Raw genomic sequence first — 23,739 nt, 5'->3', positions numbered from 1 at the left:
TGTCCCCCTGTGACTTCTTTATTTATTTCATAGTCACATTATTCCATTCTCCATAGAGATTTACGTCAACATTTTATGACGTCTCCCAGGCTTTCAGTCTGTCACCTTTTACAGCTGCCTCTTAATGCCAGGAGTCATTAAAGAGGGAGTTCATCTCATTTTGCAGAGGGGAAGGGGGGAAGGAGTTCCCTCCAGCCACACAAAGGCTGTTGTGAACAGGTTCATTTAGCCCAATATGACTTCCTATAACAACAACTACACCTGTTTTGAGGAATGGGTGTTTTCTGCAGTGTGCCCTGCAGTTCTAATTTCCCAATTCCAGGCAGCAGGTCAGCAAGAGAACAGCAATGCGCCCCAGGGGGTGATCCAAGAGCAGCTGTGGCACATCCTCCAGTTTGTCCCAGATTTGCCCAGGTTGTCCAGTCTTCCTATTTAGGTGCACTCTGTGCCATTCCCTAACATGTCTCTGCAGAGCTAGGTGCAAGGAGGCAAATCTTTTAAGGTCATGGTGGAAAATGCTTCTTATCTGTCTCACTTTGGGACAGGGAGTAAAATGAAAAAAACGGGAGGTGCCAGCCAAGCCATGGCGAGACTCTGCATCCAAATGAAAGGGGTCCTTCCGACGGCAACCGGCGTTATAATTATAGACTAGAAAAGAGCAAGATCAGCAGCTGCCGCTGCCGCTGCTGCTTGCGTTTGTTCCCTGTGTAACTGACAGGACAGAGGACTTGGCAAAAACAGCCTTCCAGAAGTGGAAAGTCATTTTAACCCCTGTGCTTGTCAGTCCTCTCTTCCCGGGACTGAGTGGAAGCAACTCCCTGCTCCAGGTTACGAGAAGAGCACAGGACGACAGCAGCCCAAGCGGATCTCCGTGTGGGACATCAGAACAGGAGGAAGGGTCTGGGATTTGCCTTCGTGCCTGGACTGCCAGATCCACGCAGCAGGTCAGTGGGCACAGAGAGTGCTCAGCGTGCTTTTGTATTTGGTTAGCGTGAATCTCTCTCTCTTGCTTGTTTTCTCTAATGTAGCATACACTCATATATCGGATAACTCAGTGACAAGGGGTAGGTCTGTGCAGAGGCACTATGTATTTATATGTTCTGTAATGCCCCTTTAATGGTCAGTTAGGGAACACTGATTGCTGTTATTTTTTACTGTGGTTTCTCTCTGAACACTAATGCATCCTGAAATTCTCAGCCAGGCAAAAAACCCATTTACATTTGGTCTCAGTATCAGTAGGGGAAAAAAATCTTTTATTTTTAGGCACTTATGTCTAAGGGCTTCTGATGATCTTAGCAAAAGTGAAATGCTTTATAACTCACATTTCAATCCAGGCTGGAGAAAGTTTCTTGAGCCAAAGAGAAAGCAATGTCACAGATGCGAGCCAATGCATTTGCTGGCACAAAAGGTGTATAACTCGTGTCATGTCATCGAAACCCTCAAATCCAAACCAACAAAAAGCCTAACCCTTTATCTGCTGATTGAGGCAGGGCAATGCGATTGATAGGTAAGTCCGCAGCAGCAGTTACTGTGGTGTCTGATCCAGAGCTCTGTCCCTCTGTGCCCCAGCCAAGATAGGCAGGAATGCGCTGGAGGCATTGGGATCATTTGCTCTTCCTGTCAGCCTCAGCTTTAGCTTTTTAATTTCCTGTTATCATGAGTAATGTTAGAAGGACTCTCAGGCAAATGCTGCCCATGCCCCATGAGTTGGAAGCACTGGGCAGGAGTCAACCATAGATTCACGTGAGAGCTTGACACGTAAATGTGGGTGTGCTGTACCTTGGTGAGGGTAGCTGTTCATGGAGGAAAAGCACAAGTGTAGAATTAAATCTGTGTTTGAGATGTTGTGAGATCTAACCAGACAGGTATGTTGCTGTCTGTCATGGCTTCCTATAGTCCAAAGCGATCTTCAATCACCTAACATGACCTAATGTATATTTTAGGACATTACATTTCACCCTGAATACCCTGTATGAACCCAATGAGAAATGTTCAGTAAAGCATTTTCTTAGCAGGAGCTTAAAATACAGAGTGTCTCAGGAAAGGAAAGAAAACAAAGGCACCACAGCCTGAAACTTCTGTAAAAGTCCCACTTCTATTTGCCCCATTCCAGAGGCAGAAATAAAAATTTGCTGGTATCCAGCACCTCCTGAACTCATGTGAAGATTTTCTGCTCGTAGCCAAGGGCTTCAAAGTGCTAATAGAGGTGGCAGGAATCTGATTAAGTGAAATGTAGCCTCTGGAATTAAGAAGACACACTGCAGAAAAATCACCTCTCCCAGTTTAATGTAGGGGAAAATATTTAATCTGGAATCCTGTTACCATTACATCTCTGCAGCTGTAGCCAAAATCCACCCCCTAGGCATTGCTGCAGGTCCTCAGAGGAGGTGAACCCAATTTGTCCAGCTAATTAGTGCCAATTTTTGGCACCATACAGTCTTTGATGTTTCAGAGGAAAGCCAAGGGGAACACGCTACATACACAGATCTCAGTGATGGGGAGGGAAGTGGGGGAAGAAACACAGCCCTGTGCCCAGTTCAAGGGAGTGGCGGTGATGGTGGTTTCTGAACTCTGGGCAGAAACAGCTATGGGTTTGATGTGAATCACTGTCTTCCTGCACAGCTGCAGTCCTTTCTCCTTCATGGTCCATGACAGAGAAAAATAAACAGAAAATTTCCTGGAGACCTCGACACCAGAGGAGACCAGTTCCAATGTTTGATTGCCTCCCCAGTCAAGAATTTGTGTTTTACTTCAGATTGCGTTTGTCTGACTTCTCCTTCTGTTCCCTGCACCCTGAAAGGGTTCCAGCCTAGCTATTAAGTCATCACATTATCAGATATCTTGTCAATATCTGTGCCTCTATACAGTTCCATTATGAGCTGTATATTAGTGGGGAGAAGGTTGCTTCACTGTACTGTTTGAACACACAGTTTGTCATTCACAGGCAAGGGCAGAATTCTTCTACAGCTGTCTCAGGACACTCAGTGTGCATTGACAATGCTTTTCTACCCTATTCCCACCCTGTAGCTTAGCCACAGACTTCTCTCCATGCTTATAAAGCCCTGTTTCTGCTCAAGAATGGAGATCTCTACTTCCATTTTCTTAAATGTTGCATCCTGACCACAGGCTTCCCAGCAGAAGGGCTGCTTGCTGCTTGCCAGGCAGTCAGCTTGGCTCCCAAGATGAACTTTCTGGAGTTCAATGACAACAATGAAATTGAAAGAGATGTGCCAAGTCCTAGAAGCAGAAAAGCTATCATTTGGATGCTAGGGAATAAAAGCTATGCAACTCAAAAAAAAAAAAAAAAAGCAAAAAAAAAAAAAAACCACGGAAAAAACAAAAATCTCAGAGCCCAAGCTGGCAAACTCAAGCAGACATTCGGCACATGGGAACAGACAGTCTGTCAGTAATAGGAGGCTTATGGTGTCTTTTCTCTGCTTATTCCCTGATAAGTAAAAGAAAAAGTGGCACTTTTACAGCTGAATTTTAATGGTCTGTTTTTACGCTCTGCATAGGAGATGTAGCCAAACTGCATTAAATACTATCTAGCCATCAATTAACCGTGGGTTCATATTTTGTTCTGACAGTTAATGACCTACCCTGGCACCAAGAAAATACAGCCAAGCATCACATTTAGGCTAGTGTCTCAATGATGACTACCTTGAGGCTTTGCGCTTGTCTTGTTTGCTCCCTTTCTTAAGTGCTGTACAAAACTGCTGTCATCCATATTTAGAGTTTTCTGTAAGCACATAAAAGCTGCTGTGGCATCCCTACGCTCAGTAAGCAAGAATGAACACCAGAGCATACTATTTACCTGTACTTTTTTGGCATTGCTTTAATTAGGCTGCATTGCACACTGTGGACCTGAGCAACCTCATGGCTCTTTGCATGGTCATGCAATGCCAAAGCGAAGTGATGAGCATGCCTGGCTGCCAAGGAGCCAAATAACAAGGCTCCCCAGCCACCCTCAGCTGCTGTCATAACTATTAATGAAAGAAGCTGCCTCCAGATCTCATTTGCTTCTCGATGACCATAATTACCAAAGCCAGCTAAAAATACTGGCTGGGGAGGAAGGGGTATTTACGAATTTTAGCTTTGCTTCTATTGCTGGAGCACTGGAAATTTTTCAAGCAAATTTGCTTTCTTTTCTTTTCTTGCACCAGACTGGAGCAAACTGGGAGTACACAAAAGCTTTGGAGGTGTGATACATCCCTTCTGGCACTGCTGCTTCCACCCAAGGTTCGGCACTGGCCGTGCCTTTGGCTGGTGGCTGGGGCCATCCCCAAGTGCAATGCTGCATCCATCGACCTGCAGGTCTCAGCGAGGCACAAAACCACAACACCTCCACACTTCTCTCTCTTTTTATATATAGAAAAACAGCATGTATATCTGTATACATCTAGCATTGTATGTCTGTATGTGTGTGTGTATCTGTGTATCTATCTATCTATACATGGCTGCATTCAGGTTAGGATATGCTGTCTAAAATGTTGTTGGTTTCCTGCTTCTCTTCTACTGTTTCTAGGCTCAGCCTGCCAAGACGATGACAGTCACTTATTCCAGCAAAGTAGCAAATGCCACTTTCTTTGGATTTCACAGATTACTCCTAAAGTGGAAAGGCAGCATCTACAAATTGCTGTACAGAGAATTTATTGTTTTTGCTACCCTTTACACAGCGATAAGTGTATTATACAGGTACACCCTTTACAATTCACATCTCATTAAATGTTGTACTGAAGTTTCACACTTCATAGCATTAGGCTGATAAGTGAGTTTGGGGCGGGGGGTACTACAAAGTTGGCTTTTCTTTGGACATTTCTAATGTCCTCTCATTTCCACATTTACTTTAAAGTTCCATAGGAAGCATGTGGAGTGTAAATAAGATACAGTCTATCATATTTGAAACGTTTAGATGTTGTAATGAGGAACATGGTTTAGTGGGGAAATAGCGGTGATAGGTGGATGGTTAGACTGGATGATCATGGAGGTCTTTTCCAACCTTGGTAGTGCGGTGATTCTATGACTATGATTTGATTTGAATGAGCTCAGTCCTTTGCCTGTGTTGAACAATTCTTCTGAAGTTAAGCCAAAAAAGATAGCCTGAATTAGTTAAGACAAACAAATGCCCACAGCTAGCCCACAGTTTCTACCTGGTTATTATTATTGTTCTGACAACGTGCCTCTCTGAGTGATGAGAATAGGCCTTTCATTCTGTTTGCTGTAGTTTGACAGCTACTCGGAGATAATTTCACTGACGACACAGAAAGGATTAATTTGAGGCAGAGGTTATATTTAGTCTTTTCTCAGGAACTGTGAGGCTTTCCTTCAAGCTAGAAGAGAATGCCAACCTTTATTTTAAGGACCTAATTTTGCAAGACTGCATGGAACATGGCTGTGGTTATTGCCTGTATGCAGAACAGCACCAGAGGAACATCTCCTTATTCTATTGAGGTGTGAGTTAAGCAGCAGCAATGCATCATTTAGTGCAGTGAGCCTTTAATTGATGAAGTGCACTAACATTAGTATCAAAATCATGATTCAGCTCTTACCTTGATGTGTAATTAGATCGCAACGTTTTCTTTTTATGGATAGCAAAGAAAATTAGCATCTGTTTGTCTATATTTAATCAACAATTTGGCAACACACTCAGTGGTCTAACCCTGTGCATTCAGAAAGAAAACTACAGTATTAATACATTAAAAGAACACCACTGAAGTCGGAAATTTATTAAATTAACTAGTTTCACCGAAAAGTTAAGCAATTAAAAACCATAGTAAATATGGAATGGAAAGCATTTCATATGCCCTTTAGACTTTACTACAAAACCATAAGAAAATCCACTAAATATTTGCCACGTGAAATCAAAGAGTGGCTGTAATACTCATATAATCAAATAAAATAATGGCTCATATTTTTGTATTTCGTTAGATAACTCGCACCATGGGAAAAGCTGCTGGGCTCCACTCATTTTCTACTATGTGGTGAATCTTTTCCCCACTGTAAGATAGGCACTGTTGCATTTTTCTTTGGTGGATAAGCAAAATTTTGTGGGAGTAAGAGCAAAAACTGCTGCAACTATGTGGCATTTTCAAATAACAGCCAGTAGAGATTGGTAACCTTTTGCAATTCAAGCAGCCCTGAGCATTTTTTTCAAGCAGCTCTCCGGAAAACAGGAGAGCAAGCTCTGCTTGCTGACTCACTTCTTACTGTCATCATTGGCCTCGATGGGATAGCTTGCTAGTTCTCAGTGTGCACTGATTTTAATTAGTAGTGCTAGTTGAATTAGGAAACGACAAAGGCAAGAGAATACTATCGTCTTCTCCAGTTTCTTTATTACATGCTACAAGTGTTCAGCACTTTAAGAATCTGCCTGGAGACGTTAGCCAAGCTTGCTCTCTTGTATGTATTTGCACTCTAGCAAGAGCCAGAATACTACAAAAGGACATATACATTTTATTTTTGCTGCAGATTTTTTCTTACAGGAAGCCAAAAGCGGTTCTTTGAAAAATTATCAATTTACTGTGACAAATACGCTGAACAAATCCCAGTAACTTTTGTGCTTGGTAAGTACTAGTTACATGTGAAATTACTCTCCAACACTGTCTCTGTTCAGGCATCTTGTTAATGCCGGTGCATGGAAGCATTGAAGAGATGAGGGAGTTTAAAGAAGGTCTCCTTAAAGTCAAGTTGCTTTTGTCACATCAACATTTATGCTCAGTTCTTAATATCCCAACGGAAAGTATTTTCATACATATATATATGTATAAAGATATACAGTGCCCACTAACATTGATACATGGTGCCTGACCTTTCAAAGCACTAAAAACATTCAACATTTACTACAAAAGAGAAAATCTGGAAGTTTGTGTTAACACTGTATGAGATACTCAGCTGTAACAGGTCATAAAGTTGCAGTGTCTACTAAATAAGTTTTGATTGCATACTGTTTTTGGCTTGACATACTACATTTATTCTGGTACAAGGAGCAGCTTAGTGATGTGAATGACACTCTACAGTCTAAATCAAAGTAAGCTAAACTGAAGCACTGAAAGGCACTGAACATTTTTCCTTCTCACACACAGGTTTCTATGTCACGCTGGTGGTGAATCGCTGGTGGAACCAGTTTGTGAATTTGCCATGGCCAGACCGACTGATGTTCTTGATCTCTAGCTGTGTCCAGGGAAGAGATGAATATGGCCGCTTGATCAGGAGGACTCTAATGCGTTATGTGAATTTAACTTCTCTGCTGATCTTTCGCTCCGTGAGCACAGCTGTGTACAAGAGGTTTCCCACCATGGACCATGTGGTGGGTGCAGGTACTGCTGCGGCCTTCTCTCAGAATTTCTTACTTCCCCACATGGGTGGGGGCACAGGGTAGGAAGGTGTTTGCTTCATACAGGTATTGAACGAGGCTTTATTTTCTCTCTACAGAGATTTGGTGATCTCATCCAAATAGCACAAGTCATATTTTTACTGAAAATCTTGCATTTCTTAAAATTATTCCTTTGGCATGGATTAGTAAGCAAAGTTGTAGCAAGTTAAATTATGCAGTGCATATATACATATACAAATTCAAATATATGCAAGAAGCTTTGGGTGTTGAAAAAAAGAAATCCAGGCAAAATGCAGAACGCAGAACGCAGAATGCAGAATGCAGAATGCAGAATGCATGCATCTTACCATAAGAAATCATTTGTGTTTTCACCCCATTTTCAAAATTCAGTTGAAGTTCTATTCCTTTTGCTTTCCAACAAAATTGTTTACCTGAGCCTGCAAGAGGTCAAGGAAGCTTCTGTCACTCTCCCCAGCAATCTGCTTCTAGCACACACTGGAAAATTACCACATTTCCAACAGGCTAATCCAGCTCTGCCTCCCTATTGCTAAAGACAATCTGTTCCAAAAGAGACAAAATTGTAGACTGGAAAACAAGAGTTCTTTTTTTCTTTTTTTTCTTTTTTTTCTTTTTTTTTCCCCCTGTACGTTGGAAAACATTCTAGTATAAACAGCATCACTAAATATTGACAGTGTAGGCATCTTGGTGGATTTCAGTACAGATTGTGTAGGCTCTTATACATACTGTGCTGCAGAATTTTTGTTGATGTGGTATTGAGCACTTGAGAGTAGATATTGCTACTACTAACACTGAGTGATTAAGATAGTACTCTGTAATTATCCCCTCCCTAATTCCCTACAGCATTATATAACAGGCTGCAACATTTAGTATGAATGTGAGTGGCAGAATCTGATACTTACAGAGCAATCATCACTGAAACAACTTGTGCCGATTTTGCATTTTGTTCTCAAACTGAGAACCACCGTGCTATAAGTACTGCTACACATTTCCCTTCTCAGCAAATGAACTGCTTAAATTTGTAGTTTTAAATCTGGGAGCAGTATTATGATAATCTAGTCTGACTCATCCACAACACATGGCATAAAAGCTTATTCACCATCTCCTTTTCAAATTGCAATTTCTGACTGAACTATAATACCTTCTAGGAATCCAAGCAGCCCTGATTTAAAATTCAGCTGAGTACAATGGAGAATAAACAGATCTGACATTCACAATTGTGAACTCACTGTTGAAAAGTGGACTTTCATTCCAAGTCTGAACTTGTATACAGTCATCTTCTAAGTCACTGGATTGTTAAATGGGTTTGGTTGTTCTTTTTTTAATTAGATAAAATCAATGTTTCCTATCAATAATTACTTATTAGCAGAGTGTATAGAGGCTTGAGAAAACTTACAAGATTGATCTTCTTTAGTCTCTCCCTGATAAGGTATGGTCTTCATATCTTGATCTTCCTCATAACTCTTTTCTAAACTCTTTTTCATTTTTTAACATTTGTTATGGAACTGTAGGCAGTAGATTGATGTAGATTGATGTAGAATGACATTGAGATGTTGAGTACTGTGACACATGTGCCACAACCATCAGTGCCTAACAGTCATGAGTTTACAAATCCTGTTAGATGCAAGGTGAGAGAGCAAAGTTGGATGATCAGGAGTATGAATCTTGGAAAATGTGAGTAATGAGACAACAGCTGGCCAGAGAGCAGCCCAAGACAAGCAGCAGGGAGTCACAAAGAGAAACATGAGTTATCAGCCCAGGGACATGAACGCCTACTGCTGGTTGAAATTCGCAGACCCAGACCTACCGCTGGAATGAAGCATCTAATTAGTCCTTCTCACATGACAGAGAAACAGAAAGTAGAACTTGTATCTGCTTAACCTTTGTTAGCACACTCTGGGGAGATGTGGGAGATGATCGCCAATCAGATCTTTCTTCCTCTAACCACAAGATGTTATAGTTATTTACATGGGTATCTTGAAACAGTCTTGCCTCAGTCCATGCCATTTTGATGGGAGACCCGAACATTCCATAAAGCACTTCAGGGAGAGCACAAGTGTATTTTTCCAGACAGGGTTATGTTCTCATTAATAATTTTTCCATAAGATTACTTTGGTTGGCACTGTTCACATTACTGTCTCTTCATTCTTTGCTGGTTGTACCACCCGTCAAGATTTTAATACTTTCTTTTTCCCAAGCATTTAAGTCCCTGTCATTCCTTAGATCATCCTTCTCAAGATGCATCTTGAGATCTCAATATCCTGGCACAATATTTGCAAATATTTCCAGTTTTCTGGAACTGCCCCCATCTTCCAGTTCTTGTCAAAACCAACAGTTTTGTTCAGAATTTCTCAATTAATTCTTCGAATGCTTTTAAATAAACGTTTAATGAATGTAGTTAGAAACCATTTAATTTTAATAAATGAGCTTTAATACAATCTCCTGTAATTTATGGAATAGAAAATGTTTCCTTATCCAAGCAGTTACAAGTGCTTCTGTACTGCATATTGGTTTTACTGCAGTAACTTTTGCCAGCAATAACAGCAATCAAGAAATGTTTAATATTTCCTAATGTTTAATATTTTCTACTATCTATTATATATGTCCATCAAAGACAATGTTTAATTAGTATAAACGTGAATGCCTTGACTTTAATAATAATGGCAATTTGAATGCTATTGTGAAAACAGTGGTGCTTTGTCTTGGTTTTCTGAACAAAAATGTACCCAATTTAAGTGGAAAGCTGAACTGATCCCTGGAGCTTTGCTATTCTTCATGTTCCCCTCAGGCTACGTCCTCAATAATGACTTCCCAGAGCCTCTCCGGGGATTTTCATGCTCCAGACTGTCAATTTTTTTGTATTCTGTCTGTCAATTCCAGTATGATAAAAACATTCTTCTCCTATCTTGCAGTAAGTAAGCTGGTCAGATGAAAATCAAAGATAGCCTAAAAGAGTGGCACTCAGGAGTCAGAGCAGTCACAACTAGCACAATAAATTGATTGCCCAATTTTTTCTGTGCAATTCGTTATAAGAACTGGATGCAAACTGTGAGGGGACCTTTAAAAGCTATATCTTATCCTGCTTTTATGTTCCAGGATTCTGCAAAAGTACCATATCTTACTGCTGAACTGCTTGTCTTCTAGCTCAACAGCAGCATGTCCTATCCTTGTACTCCATCTCAGTACTTAAAGTATTTCATACCTCCTGTGTTGTGCGGTTCCAAATACACAACAGCAGCATCAATCTCATCAGGGTTGCCTTCTTTAACAAACCTGTTCTTGCCTTATTCACATATTTGTGCAAGAAAAACAACTGTGTGAGTTTGTATACATTTATTTTTCATAGCTTGGTGTATAATTAGCAACATTATTAAGAGCAGGCCAACTCCTAGTTAATAGCTGGAGTCTAGAAAAATTAGTGTCTATTCTTAATTCAAAATCGAATTTTCAGCACTCAAACTATTGTTCAAACTTATAATTAGTTGGAGAAGTCCCTTATTTTGCAGCTACTTTGTTATTAACTTTGTACTGTTTCAGAGCTAATATCAACACAACAAAAGAAGTCTTGCATCCATCTGAGCAAAAACTTAGGTTTCCCAGACTTAAAGATTGCTCGAATCCCAGAATATCTGAGATCTAGGCAAAAGAAAATGTAAAATTCCCTTTGTGAAATTTCCGTTGTTTTTCTTAGAGGTGTGGGTGAAGGAAGGAGAGCAGAGCAGAGCAAAGCTTTTCAATCCACGAAGCCCAGGGGGTTGAGGCGTTGCTCCAAAAAGCGGGCTGCTCCCGTGCCAATCCCAGGCAGTGGCAATTTTGTCAAACACAGCCCTGGCTGCCCTCAAAGTGCCTTACAACAGAGGGAAGCAGGGCTTCACAAGGCCATGCTGCCTCAGCGGGAAGCACGGTGCCCTCCCAGCACCCGGCCAGGCAGGCTGCCAGGCAGAACACAGCTTCAATCTGCAGGCCCACAGCTGGGCCTGGCCCAGCGCACTGCTAGCAGTAGCGCTTCTCTGCGTGGCTCCATTTCCTTCCCCTCGTGTCCCTGCTTAGCCCCAAAGAAAATACAAAATCTGGCAGAGAAGCTTTTCGTTGGCAGAAAGCACGCTCTCAGCTGAGCGCTGTTTCATACATGTGCTTGTGTGCTCCATTTCTTGCTCACTACCTTGCAGGCTTACCAAAAAATTATTAGAACCAGGTCATCCGGCTGCCCTCGGAACAGATGATGGCATCCTGCTAAAAGCCATTATTGCCGAAAAGTGATACCTTATTGACTGATGTTATCCAGTTTCTTATTTTTCTAAAAGTAGAATATGAAACTAGAGAGTAATCTGGTGAATTTGTGCAAGGCTTAGTGCTATACGTATCTACAGTATTTCAGCAGTCACAAAGGAGAGCTGAAGCATAGCAAATTGTCACATATATTGATGGATAGGGATTGCTTTTCAGGTTGTTAGAGCAAAAACAATTGCTTCAAACAAGATGCAACCTGAGAAAATAAATAAAAAAGGAGGCTACTAGTTAGAATCATAATTGGTGTTTTGCATGGTTCTATGCAAATAAACATAATTATATATAACATAAGCTGCACTGTCAACACAGAATAAATCAGCTCCTTTTTGTTGTTGTTTTATAAACAGGTTTTATGACACGACATGAAAGAAAAATATTTGATGACCTTAAGTCTCCCCATCTGAAATATTGGGTTCCGTTTGTCTGGTTTGGAAATTTAGCATCGAAGGCACGAAATGAGGGAAGAATTAGAGACAGTGTGGATCTACAGACGCTAATGAATGTAAGTTGAAAAAGTAAACCTCCAGCAAACCAGTGTTAAATTGCTATGCAGTAGCTTTTCACCTACATAACTTGATTTAGAGCACTCAGCTCTCCAGTGTCATCTGAAAGATCTTAGAGAAAATCTATAACACTTTTCTGGTGTGCCAGTGTACACTCAGACACACACAGAAGTTCACTGGGATTGTGTTTATATGACTAAGAAAGAATTACTTGAAACAACAGTTTGGTGAGTAAAAGCCTCACTGTAAATTCATACTTGGCCCATTACTGTAGAAAAAAAAAATCTGATTGTAATTTGGTAATTCAAAGATTTTAGTGTCAATTTCAGGGAAAACAGACTCCCTAAATATTTTGTTAAGTGGCCCGACATTATTTATGTAATAAAATGCATTCTCTCATATATCACTAAGCTGTATATAAGATAGAAACAAAAGATCATTTGTGAAGAAATAGATATTATATTAAGCATTCCAACTCCATAAATTAAGTGAATATTCAAACATTACAATGAGCAGCTGAGTATTATTATTCTGTGAATTTATACGACACCATCTTATCTCCCTGTCCTTTTGCATGTATAAAAATAGACTATAACTAAATGTTTGTCATCCAGGATTAACGCCATTTTAGTTTGTTGGGATATGTTTCTTCTTTTTCTCTCTCTTTTTTTTTTTTTTCAGGAAATGAATAAGTTCAGATCTTGGTGTAGCCTTTTGTTTGGCTATGATTGGGTTGGAATTCCTCTGGTCTATACACAGGTACTGAATTGTTTCTTTCACCCGTTTTCTTTGAAATACTTTTTCCGTAAAAGGGGACATTTGTGCCAAACATCCATAGTCTGGACTGGCATCTCCAAGAAGTCTGGGGCTTGTTGAGTATCAGCATCTGGCTAAATATTTAATGTTAAAATTAATGTTTAATGTGGAGATGTTTTGAAATTCTTGCATAATTTGGGAGAGCAAGGAAGCTCCAAGATGTTTTTGTTTCCTGGGTCTACCTCCTGGCAGTGATTACTCTTGCATCCTCTTTATTTGTAACATTTTGTTCCAGTTTTGTAAATAATATTACAAAAGGCAGTCGGAGGCCTTTGGATTTGTGATGCCTTATGCATAAGACTGTATTATTACATTTCCAATTTAGTTTTTCTCTTCACAGGTTGTTACTCTTGCAGTGTATACCTTTTTCTTTGCCTGCCTGATAGGCCGCCAATTTTTGGATACTGACCAAGGGTATCAGGGACATGACTTAGATCTTTATGTTCCAATCTTCACGCTGTTACAGTTCTTCTTCTATGCAGGATGGCTCAAGGTAAGCTGGCATTTTGGGAAGGCAATGGGGGAACCTTCCCTACATGAGCTGCTGAAGTGTCAGATTTGTGGCCCACTAAAATCACCGAGGTTTTGGGGAGTTACAGCAAAGCTAAATTCAGCCCAAAGTGTCCTGTAGTTATAAAGAAAAATTATCCAGTACATTGTTAATTCCACTCAAAAAGATTTTACCATAAGGAGTTTTCAGGAACCTGAAAGATACAATTTCATTTGGAGCAGCACCAACAACTCCCTAAGAAAGCATAACTAGCAAAATCTGGTCCCTGGATGTGGACTATAAAGTAACAGATGAAAAATGTTTTAAATATTTTTCCCACTGGGCTATATGGTGGGCAAATACTTTTGCAGACCTGGCATGGGCTGAAAGGAACTAAATCACAATTTCATCTTATGATCACAGCCTACCTTTAGTGTCTGCTGCTAACTAATATGATTCAAACAATTTAAGGTCTCCTGTTTCATAAGGCTCTCAAACAGTGATAGTTGTTATTGCTTACAGTCTCACTGCATGAAAGCATTCATTAAGAAGAAAAATTATGGAAGGCCTTGGATGCTACCCCTCAGCACATTGATGCCTGGTTAGTTAATATGTTGCTGTTGATCTGATAGATAAGTAATTAAGTCACACACCTCACACTGGCTCTCTTCTTTGCAGTGAGGATCAAGATAGATTAACTGAGAAAAGTTTTAAGTAAAAAGCAAATTTGTACATTAGGGCCCACGTACTTAAAGGTTTTCTCTTGGGATTATTAATCATAGCTGGAAATTTTAAGTTCACTTTTCTTAGGATATAAATAGTACAAAATTGGCCCTCTTTCCTTGAATGCCCCCATTTTTAGAGTTTTTTTTCCCACAGCCATCTCAAAATGGTAGGGTAAAAAAACGCAGCATATCAACCTGTTGAACTGTTTTGGGAGGGATTGCAAAGCTGCCCACTCTTCAGAGGCCTGCAGGGTAAGCTCCTTTAGTCCTGTATGGCAGGAAATTTTTGGGGGGGGAAAGGAGGCTGCAGTATAGGGGCCAGCCTGGAGAAGGAAGAAGGGAGAGGATTCTGCTGCAAGAGGAGTGCAGTATCCACGGATGTGGAAAACTTTGCACATGAGAAAGAGTTAGGATTGGTTCTTCCCTTCATGAAATACTTCTTTGATTTCCATCTGGTTTTGCCACCTGCTTAATGATGTTTTATGTTTAATAGCAAGTGAGGTACCTGCAGGCCTTAAATTCCTATCTTTTTTAATTGGGTTTCAGCACCGATTTTCTTTGAAATTATAGATATGAGGCTTTGTCTCTAGGCAGTACCTTTCAGGGTTGTCCCGGTGGGTTACAAAACTGGAAGCTTATCCTCCTGACCACTCTGCCCAATGTGTCAGGAAGCCATGGGGGGATGCTTTCCTCTCCATCAATATCCATCTTTTCCAGTTACAGGCTTCCAGCCAACTCCAGGCAATAGATATGGAATATCATTATAACTGAGAAATCTTCTGCATAAGAAAATGAGGAGGAGGAAAAGCAGCTTCTAAAAACCAGACAAAATCAGCAGTGTTCCCTCAGACTGCCACAGAGTGCATATCTTTCTGTTCTGAAGGTTAAAGCTGTTTCCTGCTGAGCGTGTTGGGTTTTGGCTGCCAGTGTGCATACAGGGCCAGCATTATTGACTTCCAGTAACTTGGCAATTCCTCAGAGATGATAGCAAAACTGAGCTCATTCCTTGGCCTCAAGCCTGATTTGTTATACCTGCAATACAGGGGCAAAGTTTCACAACACGTGAGACTCTGCTAAATCCCTATTTCATTGCTGCAATAGACAGACCATCCAAATACAGGGCTTAGCTGTCTAGCATTGCATTCCTCTCCAGACAATAGAAGCTAGTGGCCAGGAAATGTCCTCTGTCCTAACCCTGCTCACTGTTTTTTTTAGCTCATGGGAGGGGTTTTGCAGTGGATTTTTGGGCAGTAATTCCTAGGTTAACACTGAGCTAATCTGGTGCCTTCCCTGGAGACCCACAATGCCATTTGCATTCTGCCATAATCTGATTCCAGCAGCCACATAGCTGTACCCGAAATGTAATGCCCCAGGGCACACACACAAATGTGAGCAGAGGTGTTCCCCTTCTGCTTCTCACTCCTCATGCCTCCTTTTTTGTTCTTATAGTTTGTCTTCTCAGCATTTCATTCGTCATCTTCCACCACCAGCAAAGGAGAGTTAGCAAGCGGTTAGGTAACAGTGCAGTTGAGCAGTCCTTAAACATGAGGCACATGCAGATAAATAGCCAGGGAGTGACAGCCTTACTATTAAAAGTTATTTAGATCATAGCAGCCCATAGCAATCATTTTGCCCAACACCATGTTGAACGTGGGGTCTCTCCACTTGCCCTGCATGGCCCTGGCCACCTCCAGGATCAGCAATGGCATCACTAGCTTAAAAAAACAAAAAGAGGGAAAATGTGGAGGAGGGGAGAATATTTAACATTAGTTCACCAAGAAACTGAGAAATAAGTAGTCTGAATGTCCCACAGCTGTTTTTTTCCAGTTCTCCTATTTCAGATTTTTCTTCATCCTGAGCAGCAGTGATTTCATCCCCATAACGTTTTTTGGTGATCATGAGGCCTGGAGCAGCCTCTGATTATTTTTCCACTTATTAAGGCCTTAGCAGGTGGGGAGTAGGTGAGGCAAGGGCAGCCCAAGAGGTTTCCTTCACCTGAGGCACCTCACCATGGACCTGCCTGAGCTCCCTGAGCAGTCGCGTCCTCTACAAAATAGTATCTACCCCTGCAGCTTTAATCACTTCATTTACAGAAACAGAAACTCCAGGCTGAATTAAAGAACAAACTCAGACGCTGTCTCTTGGCTTTGGCTACCGTGCCAAATGACTTTCACTGGAGCCAAGCCTTTGGGTAGGCTGCTTTTCTCAGACCTTGAGAGGGATACAGTTAGCATGACCTCAGGTCAATCGGCAGCAGCCAGGGGCTGGTGTCCAGGACTCAGGGGATGGGCTGTGTTCCTTCCAGAAGACCTCAGCTATGTTGCCTAGAAACACTGAGTGGGCCAGTGGAGTATCATAGACCATAATGCAAGAGCCTTCCATTGCTAAATCACTAATGTAAGTCAGCTTGAGAAGCAGTGAGGGAAGGTAATGATTATCTCATGTGACAATCACAGCGGCCCGGACATTTCTCAGTTCCTGTAAAGCAGGACCAACAATCATGACTGACAGCACCAATGAGACACCATGGTCTGCATGCATAGGGAAAGCAAGATATTCCTCTGCTCGACTGGCACAAACATCACACTGAAGCTCATGTTATGATTGCAAGTGACAGGCAGGGAGAGAGAGAAAAATCAGATCATATTTGCTCTGAGGCAGCAGTCCTGACATTGCATGTTAACCTCTATTCACTGTCTCATCACCCTCTCAGGTCGCGGAACAACTTATTAATCCATTTGGAGAAGATGATGATGATTTTGAAACTAATTGGTGCATCGATCGAAATTTACAGGTTGCTGTTGTTATTTCTACTTCCAGCTTTGCAGTATCATAGATCATCATTATATTTAATCCCCTTTCTTACGTCGAGGTACAAATTAAGGGCAATGAGTGTCATTAAAACAAACTCTTTCCCTGAAGCAGTGCCTGTAGCTATGATCCCCAGATTGTATTTTCATAAGCTAATGCATCCTGGTTTGGGTATTTGGCATCGCTTTTTTTCCTGACTAACATGCAAACAGCTGACCTCCAAGTCTAAGCTCACCTTATGCCGGGAAAAGCAAGTAATGTGGGTCAATCCTGCCAAATCCAAAAGCCATCCACTCCCATTTAGATGAAAACAAGCTTTGCTAATCTGAATGTCTAACGATTGCAATGTTGTATATTAATCTTGCTTGTATAATATCTCAGAGAAGATCCCAAAGCAGAGCCTTTGGTCTCTGGCTTAATGCTACCTCAGGCTGCTGCAAAGGTGTTGCAGAGCCCTTTTGATGAGACCTCTCGCAAGGCCCTAAACTGGGACGGTCACATTTGATTCTGAAAGGGTTAAAATGTGGAAGAAATCTTCTCAGGCAGTGGAACATTCAGAGGAACATAACACGTTACACAGACTACCCACTGCACACTGGGATCACAAGTCCGTTTAACCGCACCATTGGTGAAGTAAGGGCTTCAGACCCAAAGAAACATCTTCACAGCACAAGACTCAAGTTGCATTAAAATTCAGACTTTCACAGGTGTACGAAGGTATCAAGATTGGATTTTAGTAATACTGAGTTTCTTCACAATGACCAGAGCACATGGTTTAGTTTAAAGTGCCTCTAAAAAACCATTGAGCTGAGTAGTAGAAAGCAGGTTATTTTGTATGCTGTAATAAATTGAATGTGACATGATTTATTCAAAAAATCTAAGGTCTCACTACTGGCGGTGGATGAGATGCACATGAACTTACCCAGAATGGAGAGAGACATTTACTGGAACGATTCTTCCGCCCGGCCGCCCTACACAAAAGCAGCTGCTGATTACTGCATTCCTTCATTCCTTGGATCAACAATTGAAATGGGGTGAGTGGCACAACAGTCCCTACTGCCACCACCAAGATTGCCACAGCTGCAGCCCCCACCTCTGCAGCTGAGGGATGTGGGCTGTACCAGACTGCTGCAGGACCTTCTCTGGTCTCCAGTGGCCAGTCCTGCTCATTAGCACTCATCCAGACAGCTGCCTCGAGAACTGCATTTTGTAACACATAGTTAAGACAGTTTCCATTGGGGGAACGTGGTAAAGAGGCATGGGGCTCACAGATAGGGTGATATTGTGAGTGGGAAATGTCAAGATTGGAAAGGGTGTTGCTGGGAGGGGGTAGGCAGGCTGGTGTTGATGGGAGGATGTCTTTAGCAATCCCTGTGCTCATAGAGATTGCGCATCCACAGCACATGTTGTCTAATTAATAACTAGAGAATGCCTGGGGGGGAGTGCTCACAGATGTTCTCTGAGTATTGGACAGCACCTGAAGACAGTGGCAGACTTCTTAATAATTTTCCACTTACTATGGCTTCTCCATACACCACCAAACAGCTATTCCTTTGTTCATTTGAGTAGCAGATGATGGCTGAAATTAGTCCAGATTTTTAAGAATATAAACAGGAAGTGATCTGAAATGTGGTATGGCCTTTAATTGAGTAATAATCCAGGCAAGGAAGCTGGAACGGTCAGGATTTGTGAAAGGGTAAAGAAGAGGAGTTATACAAAATAACCCTTGTTGTAAAGAAATACTGAGAGTTACAGGACCACCCAGACAGGACACCAGTCTATATTAGACTGCAGTGATGGGCCTGTCAGTTTAGCAGGTGTTGAGTTTAAGCACTTGAAACATACCCTAGCATAAAACAAGTCAGTGTGTGTAAATATCATCCTGCCTCAGCAAAGGCCAGAGCAAGTCAACATTTTTATCTGAGTATGTTTATAAAAGCAGCATAGAAGTCTTTTTTGTAACTTCATAATTTATTTCAACAAGTTCTCATTTTTTTCAGAAAAAAAAAAAAAAAAAATTAACGAAAATCCAGCCTTACCAAAACAAAAAATGTGGGTTTCTTCTTTTTTTCTTTTTTTTTTTTTTTAAATTCATTTGGCCTTGGAAAACCAAACTGATGTTTTCTCATTTTTATTTCTCCTATTTGCTCTGTTTGCCTTCTACTGCAAGGAACAGTGCTTTGTATTGGTTCCTTTTCTCATATGCCACCTTTTCAGAAATTCTTTCATTCTGGAAAAAAAAAAAAAAACAAAAAACAAACCCCTATACATTATTCAAGAGAGAAGATAAATCCATAGACTATAATTTATTTTACTCTAATTACCAGGGGGGGGAAAAAAAAGAATAAATATTATTAAGTCTGAGAACAATTTTTAATAAGAAGCCAACAGCCTCATAAATGCATAGTGAGATGCCCTCTGTCCTTCTGTATCAATGTTGCCTCCCTGCTCTCCTTGCCTCGGGTTTGGCCCACATCCTTTTGTAGTCCTTGCCCTTAGGAAAACTGAATGGCCTTGTTTGACTTGTTTTCTGAGATGAACCCAGAGTATAGTGTGTAATGCATGGCATGGCAAGCAAAACAATAGCTGTTCTCATTAACCACAAGGCTGGGAAGGGGAAGAGCACCAGCTACAGGTGGGACTTTCAGACACCCTGTCATGCCTTGGAATTAAATGAGGTTTGACCACCTGAGTCTAGCATTATTTATTTAGAAACCATTTCACTCTGCTTCCAGGAGTAGCTTTTTTTTTTTTTTTCCTTTCTTTTTTTTTCTTTTTTGCCTGAAGGTCTCTCTAGATGTACAGCACTGAGCAGGCTTTCCTTCTCCCCCCCTACCCTCACCCTAAGCTCAAGCCAGCTGGGACATGCCCTTCTGAGGGACACGTAAGGGCTTTTGATTCCTAACATTTCTGCCTTCCTGACAAGATAGTAGGATATATGTGCATGCAGACTGCACACTTCCTACGTGTAACACCTACTTACCTACTTTATTTGGCAGGCTGGCTGATACCGAATTCCTCTATGGGGAAGAGTGGCCCTGGGAAGAGGAGAAACACCACAGACAACATTCAGTGCTGAGGAGAGTTAAGAGATTTCTCAGCGTCCACGAGCACCCTTCCTCCCCAACTCACAGGCGCTACAACAGGCAGACGAGTGAGAATTCGGTGTTCTTCCCCGCAGATGAAAAGGGACACATCAGGCGGCTGCAGGAAATGCACACTAGGGGGAGACATTCTACCTCCAGCTTCAAGAGGAAACACGAAGGAGCTGACCGAAGTAGCAGACTTCACAGTAGCAGGGATCTAGGACCTATAAGCGAAACCTCCAAGAATGAGGCGCTGCTCAATGACAGTGACACCTCATCTGAGACGAACAAGCCGGTTCCTGAGGTCATCATCTCTGAAGCTGAGGGAAAAGAACCGGATGTGCTGGGCAAGCCAACTCTGCAAGCAGAGAGTGCCGAAGTCACACCAGAAGAGAAGCTCCAAAGGAGCCTAACCGAGGCAGATGTGTCTCTTATGGACCTTTCTTTATTCCCCCCAGAAGTGACTGCACACTTCCCAGGTACTGAGATGCATCAGTCACTGCCTAGCATAAGGGAGCCCAAACACGAAACCCACAGTAGTAACATAGCTGGTCTCATAACAGATCATGAGAGAAACCTCCAGCGATGGAGCTTACCAAGCTTCCATAGTCCCAGTACAATGCCCAGTGCTGACTCTGCACATCCTGTAACAGATGCTGCAACATCTTCACAACCAAGGACTGTGGTAAGTGATGGAAAAAGCGTTACTTCTGTTACTGCTCCAGAGACATTTGAAATGCACCATCTATTGGATAACCTGGATACCAAAGAAACAGCCATAGTAGAATTTTCTAATGAAAAAAGTAAAAGAAATCCTTAACAGTGCTTCTGGTTCTGGCTGAGCTTCCTGTCTTTTCTTGAAAGTGGTTCTCACAGATGTCTGTTGGAAGGTTCATAAAGGCAGACATGATGCTCAGACAAGTCCTGAGCAAGATCCAGCAGAGGATTCAGGCATCTAAACATGAGGCACTGCAATACTTCAAGCCACTTGGTCACTGGTGGTAAAGGAAAACACGGAGAGGACTGAGAGCCTCAAAAATGGATTCAAACCAGCCAGCGCATGTGGTAGTGAAATGTGTGGGCTTGCCTAGAGGAAACACTAAGGTTAAGAAGAGCAGGGGTGGCTTTTTCCACTTTATGTGCACCTTGAATATTGCCATGTAATCTGACAGATGCTCCTTCAGATTTAAATCTGTAACATCCTTGTAAGACAACCAACACTTTTGGTTTCTAGTCAAGGAGCTAGAAGGGGAGATTTGGGCTCAATTCCCCCCTCAGCCCACTAAATTCCAATACTTAGAGGTATGCTTAAATAAATCAGGCACCTTACTGTGGCTTGTGGAGGCAAGAGCCTGCTATGGTCCTGCTGAAGCTATGCCACAATGGATTGAAAAATAAAAATGAAATACTTCATATTAAAACTCCATTAAGAAAAACACAAAAGGCAAAATTTCTGATGAACTAGGCATGGGAGGTATGAGTCTTGTTCTGTGCTCCTTAGAGCACGTACACAGCTTATCTAGGGGCCATAGACCTCTCTCAAGAAGGAGTAGCAGAGGTAACTGATTGGAGGCCTCCACTCGTAGGGAGCTGCAGCTGGCAGCACAGGCATAGGAAGGATTTTCAGCAGTTATGGAGAAAATCTGGTATACTGTCTAGCTCTGTTATTACAGACCAGGAACTGTTCTTCCCTCTGAAAGGAGATTTAAGCCAGAAATTGGAAATGACTCTGCCTGTAATATAAAACTCCCACAGATCCACACTTAGTCCGGTCCCATCACGCCTCCTCAGTATCTTCCTTCACACAACTTTCACCAGGGAGTGGAAGCAGCCTGGCCAGCAGGTCAAGGGAGGTGATCCTGCATCTCTGCTCTGCGCTGGTGAGACCTCATCTGGAGTACTGTGTCCAGATGTGGAGTCCTCAGTACAGGAAAGATGCAGAAAGGTTAGAGTGTGCCCAGAGGAGGGCCACAAAAACGATCCAGGGGATGAAACAAACACTTCTACAAGGACAGGCTGTGAGAGCTGGGGCTGTTCACCCTGGACAAGAGAATGCTCTGGAAGACCTGAGAGCAACCTTATGGTATCTAAAGGGAGGTATAAGAAGGAAGGGGACAGACTCCTTAGCAGAGTCTACTGTGATAGGACAAGGGGAAATGGTTTCAAACTAACAGAGGGGAGATTTCAATTACCCAATTGAAATTTTTTAAGGAATTTTTTTTTACAAGAAGAGCGGTGAGGCACTGGACCAGGTTGCCCAGAATGCTGGTGGATGCCCTGTCCTTGGAGACATTCAAGATAAGGCTGGAAGGGGCTCTGAGCAAACCTGATGTAGCTGTAGGTGTCACTGTTCATTGTGGGGGGTTGGACTACGTGACACTTAAGGGTCCTTTCCAACTCCAGCAGTTTTATGATTCTACCTTCATTCCCCCAGCTCAGATGTCAGCTGATCTGTCTCAGAATAGCTCAGCCTGCAGAAGCTTTCCCAGATTCTCATTGTCCAGCTCTGCTCATCTTCCATCATTTTCTTCTCAACATGGCCACTGCTAAGAGCGCACACTGATGCTATCCACCAGAGTTTTGTGCATCTCATGAGCAATGACTTTGCTGCCACTTCCACTCACTCTGTCTGCACTCCCTGCCCCAGTGACAGTACTCCTCCAGTGGAGGCCATGGGGGGGGCCATACAGTAGCCACAGGGTGGTTAAACTTCAGTTAGGTCCCACAGAGGCATCTGTTAGATACTGAGAGGTTAGTGATGACAATTCTGAAGTCCCACAGTCTATTATGCAGTAAACAAACAGTACATCACACGTAGTAGGCCAGCTCCAGGATAATTAAAATATTCCATTCATTAGCTCACAAAGAAACTAGTGCTGGGATGAATTATCAGAAAAATTTCCGTGCATTTAGTCTACTATCTCACTGTTGCAAACATCTTCAGGCTCTGACTTATATTAAATTTTCTTTGGGGATGATGTGCTCCCTTTACACTACTTCTGGTAAACTATTTGCCTTAGCATAGTAAACAGACAATTTCAGCAACCTCAACAATTCACAATTCATGTTCACTGGCATAAAGAATGTAGAATTATTGCATGAATAAAGGCATTTTGAGAAACACAGATGTCTTGACTGCATTGAACTGTCAAGAAACACCTCTGGCAGAGATGTGAACTACCGTGCAAGTCAACTCAATTTCTACCTGGAACAAAGAGGCAAACCTACAGAAGTGGGCAAAGCTCGAAAAGACTGAGGAAGTGATGGGAGCAACGTGGTGTTCTGACATATTTATATACCCTGACCCCATCAGGTGATGTCAGATAGGATGAAATGCATCAGAATAAAGTGAGGGACACTCCCTGAATGCTCATGATGATTTTCCACATATTTCTAAGATGCGTTTATGCTCCATGCCAGGATTCACAGAGCCAAGCTGTCAGCATGCTGTAGAGACAAATCCCACTGCCTTCAAAATCCTCAGTCATGAACAGCAGATCTCTAACTTTTCCTGTAATTTCTCATTCAATGAAAAATATGTATTTTGGAAACAATGGAAATGTACCAGAATTGTAAGTCAACTGCACAGCAGGGAAAACAAAGATACTGGCTGCTGCTAAACAACTGAAACCCCTTCGTGGATGCTCTTTTTGCCCTGGTTTATGAC

General features: G+C 41.9%; 1 protein-coding gene across 3 annotated transcripts; it reads left to right on the top strand.

Annotated features, from left to right (window-relative positions):
• The first annotated feature begins 683 nt into the window (after window positions 1-683).
• BEST3 (bestrophin 3) lies at window positions 684-20,897 on the top strand. 3 transcript variants are annotated; one of them, XM_042872652.1, is made up of 10 exons: window positions 684-944; window positions 4,526-4,695; window positions 6,469-6,563; window positions 7,083-7,316; window positions 11,989-12,143; window positions 12,826-12,903; window positions 13,301-13,453; window positions 16,889-16,969; window positions 17,869-18,020; window positions 19,986-20,897. In XM_042872652.1, exons 2-10 carry the CDS (start codon window positions 4,544-4,546, stop codon window positions 20,890-20,892), a joined length of 2,007 nt encoding a protein of 668 aa, XP_042728586.1. In that variant the 5' UTR covers window positions 684-944; window positions 4,526-4,543; the 3' UTR covers window positions 20,893-20,897. The 3 variants fall into 3 exon arrangements, with proteins under 3 accessions (XP_042728586.1, XP_042728587.1, XP_042728589.1); XM_042872655.1 differs by lacking the exon at window positions 4,526-4,695 and having other exon boundaries at window positions 825-944; XM_042872653.1 differs by lacking the exons at window positions 4,526-4,695; window positions 6,469-6,563 and having other exon boundaries at window positions 691-944.
• The last annotated feature ends 2,842 nt before the right edge of the window (window positions 20,898-23,739 follow it).

Source organism: Lagopus leucura, unplaced genomic scaffold, assembly GCF_019238085.1.
Source record: "Lagopus leucura isolate 7727_CA_CO unplaced genomic scaffold, USGS_WTPT01 Super-Scaffold_100008, whole genome shotgun sequence".
Classification (NCBI taxonomy): domain Eukaryota; kingdom Metazoa; phylum Chordata; class Aves; order Galliformes; family Phasianidae; genus Lagopus; species Lagopus leucura.
This window is presented reverse-complemented; position numbering and strand designations above follow the sequence as displayed.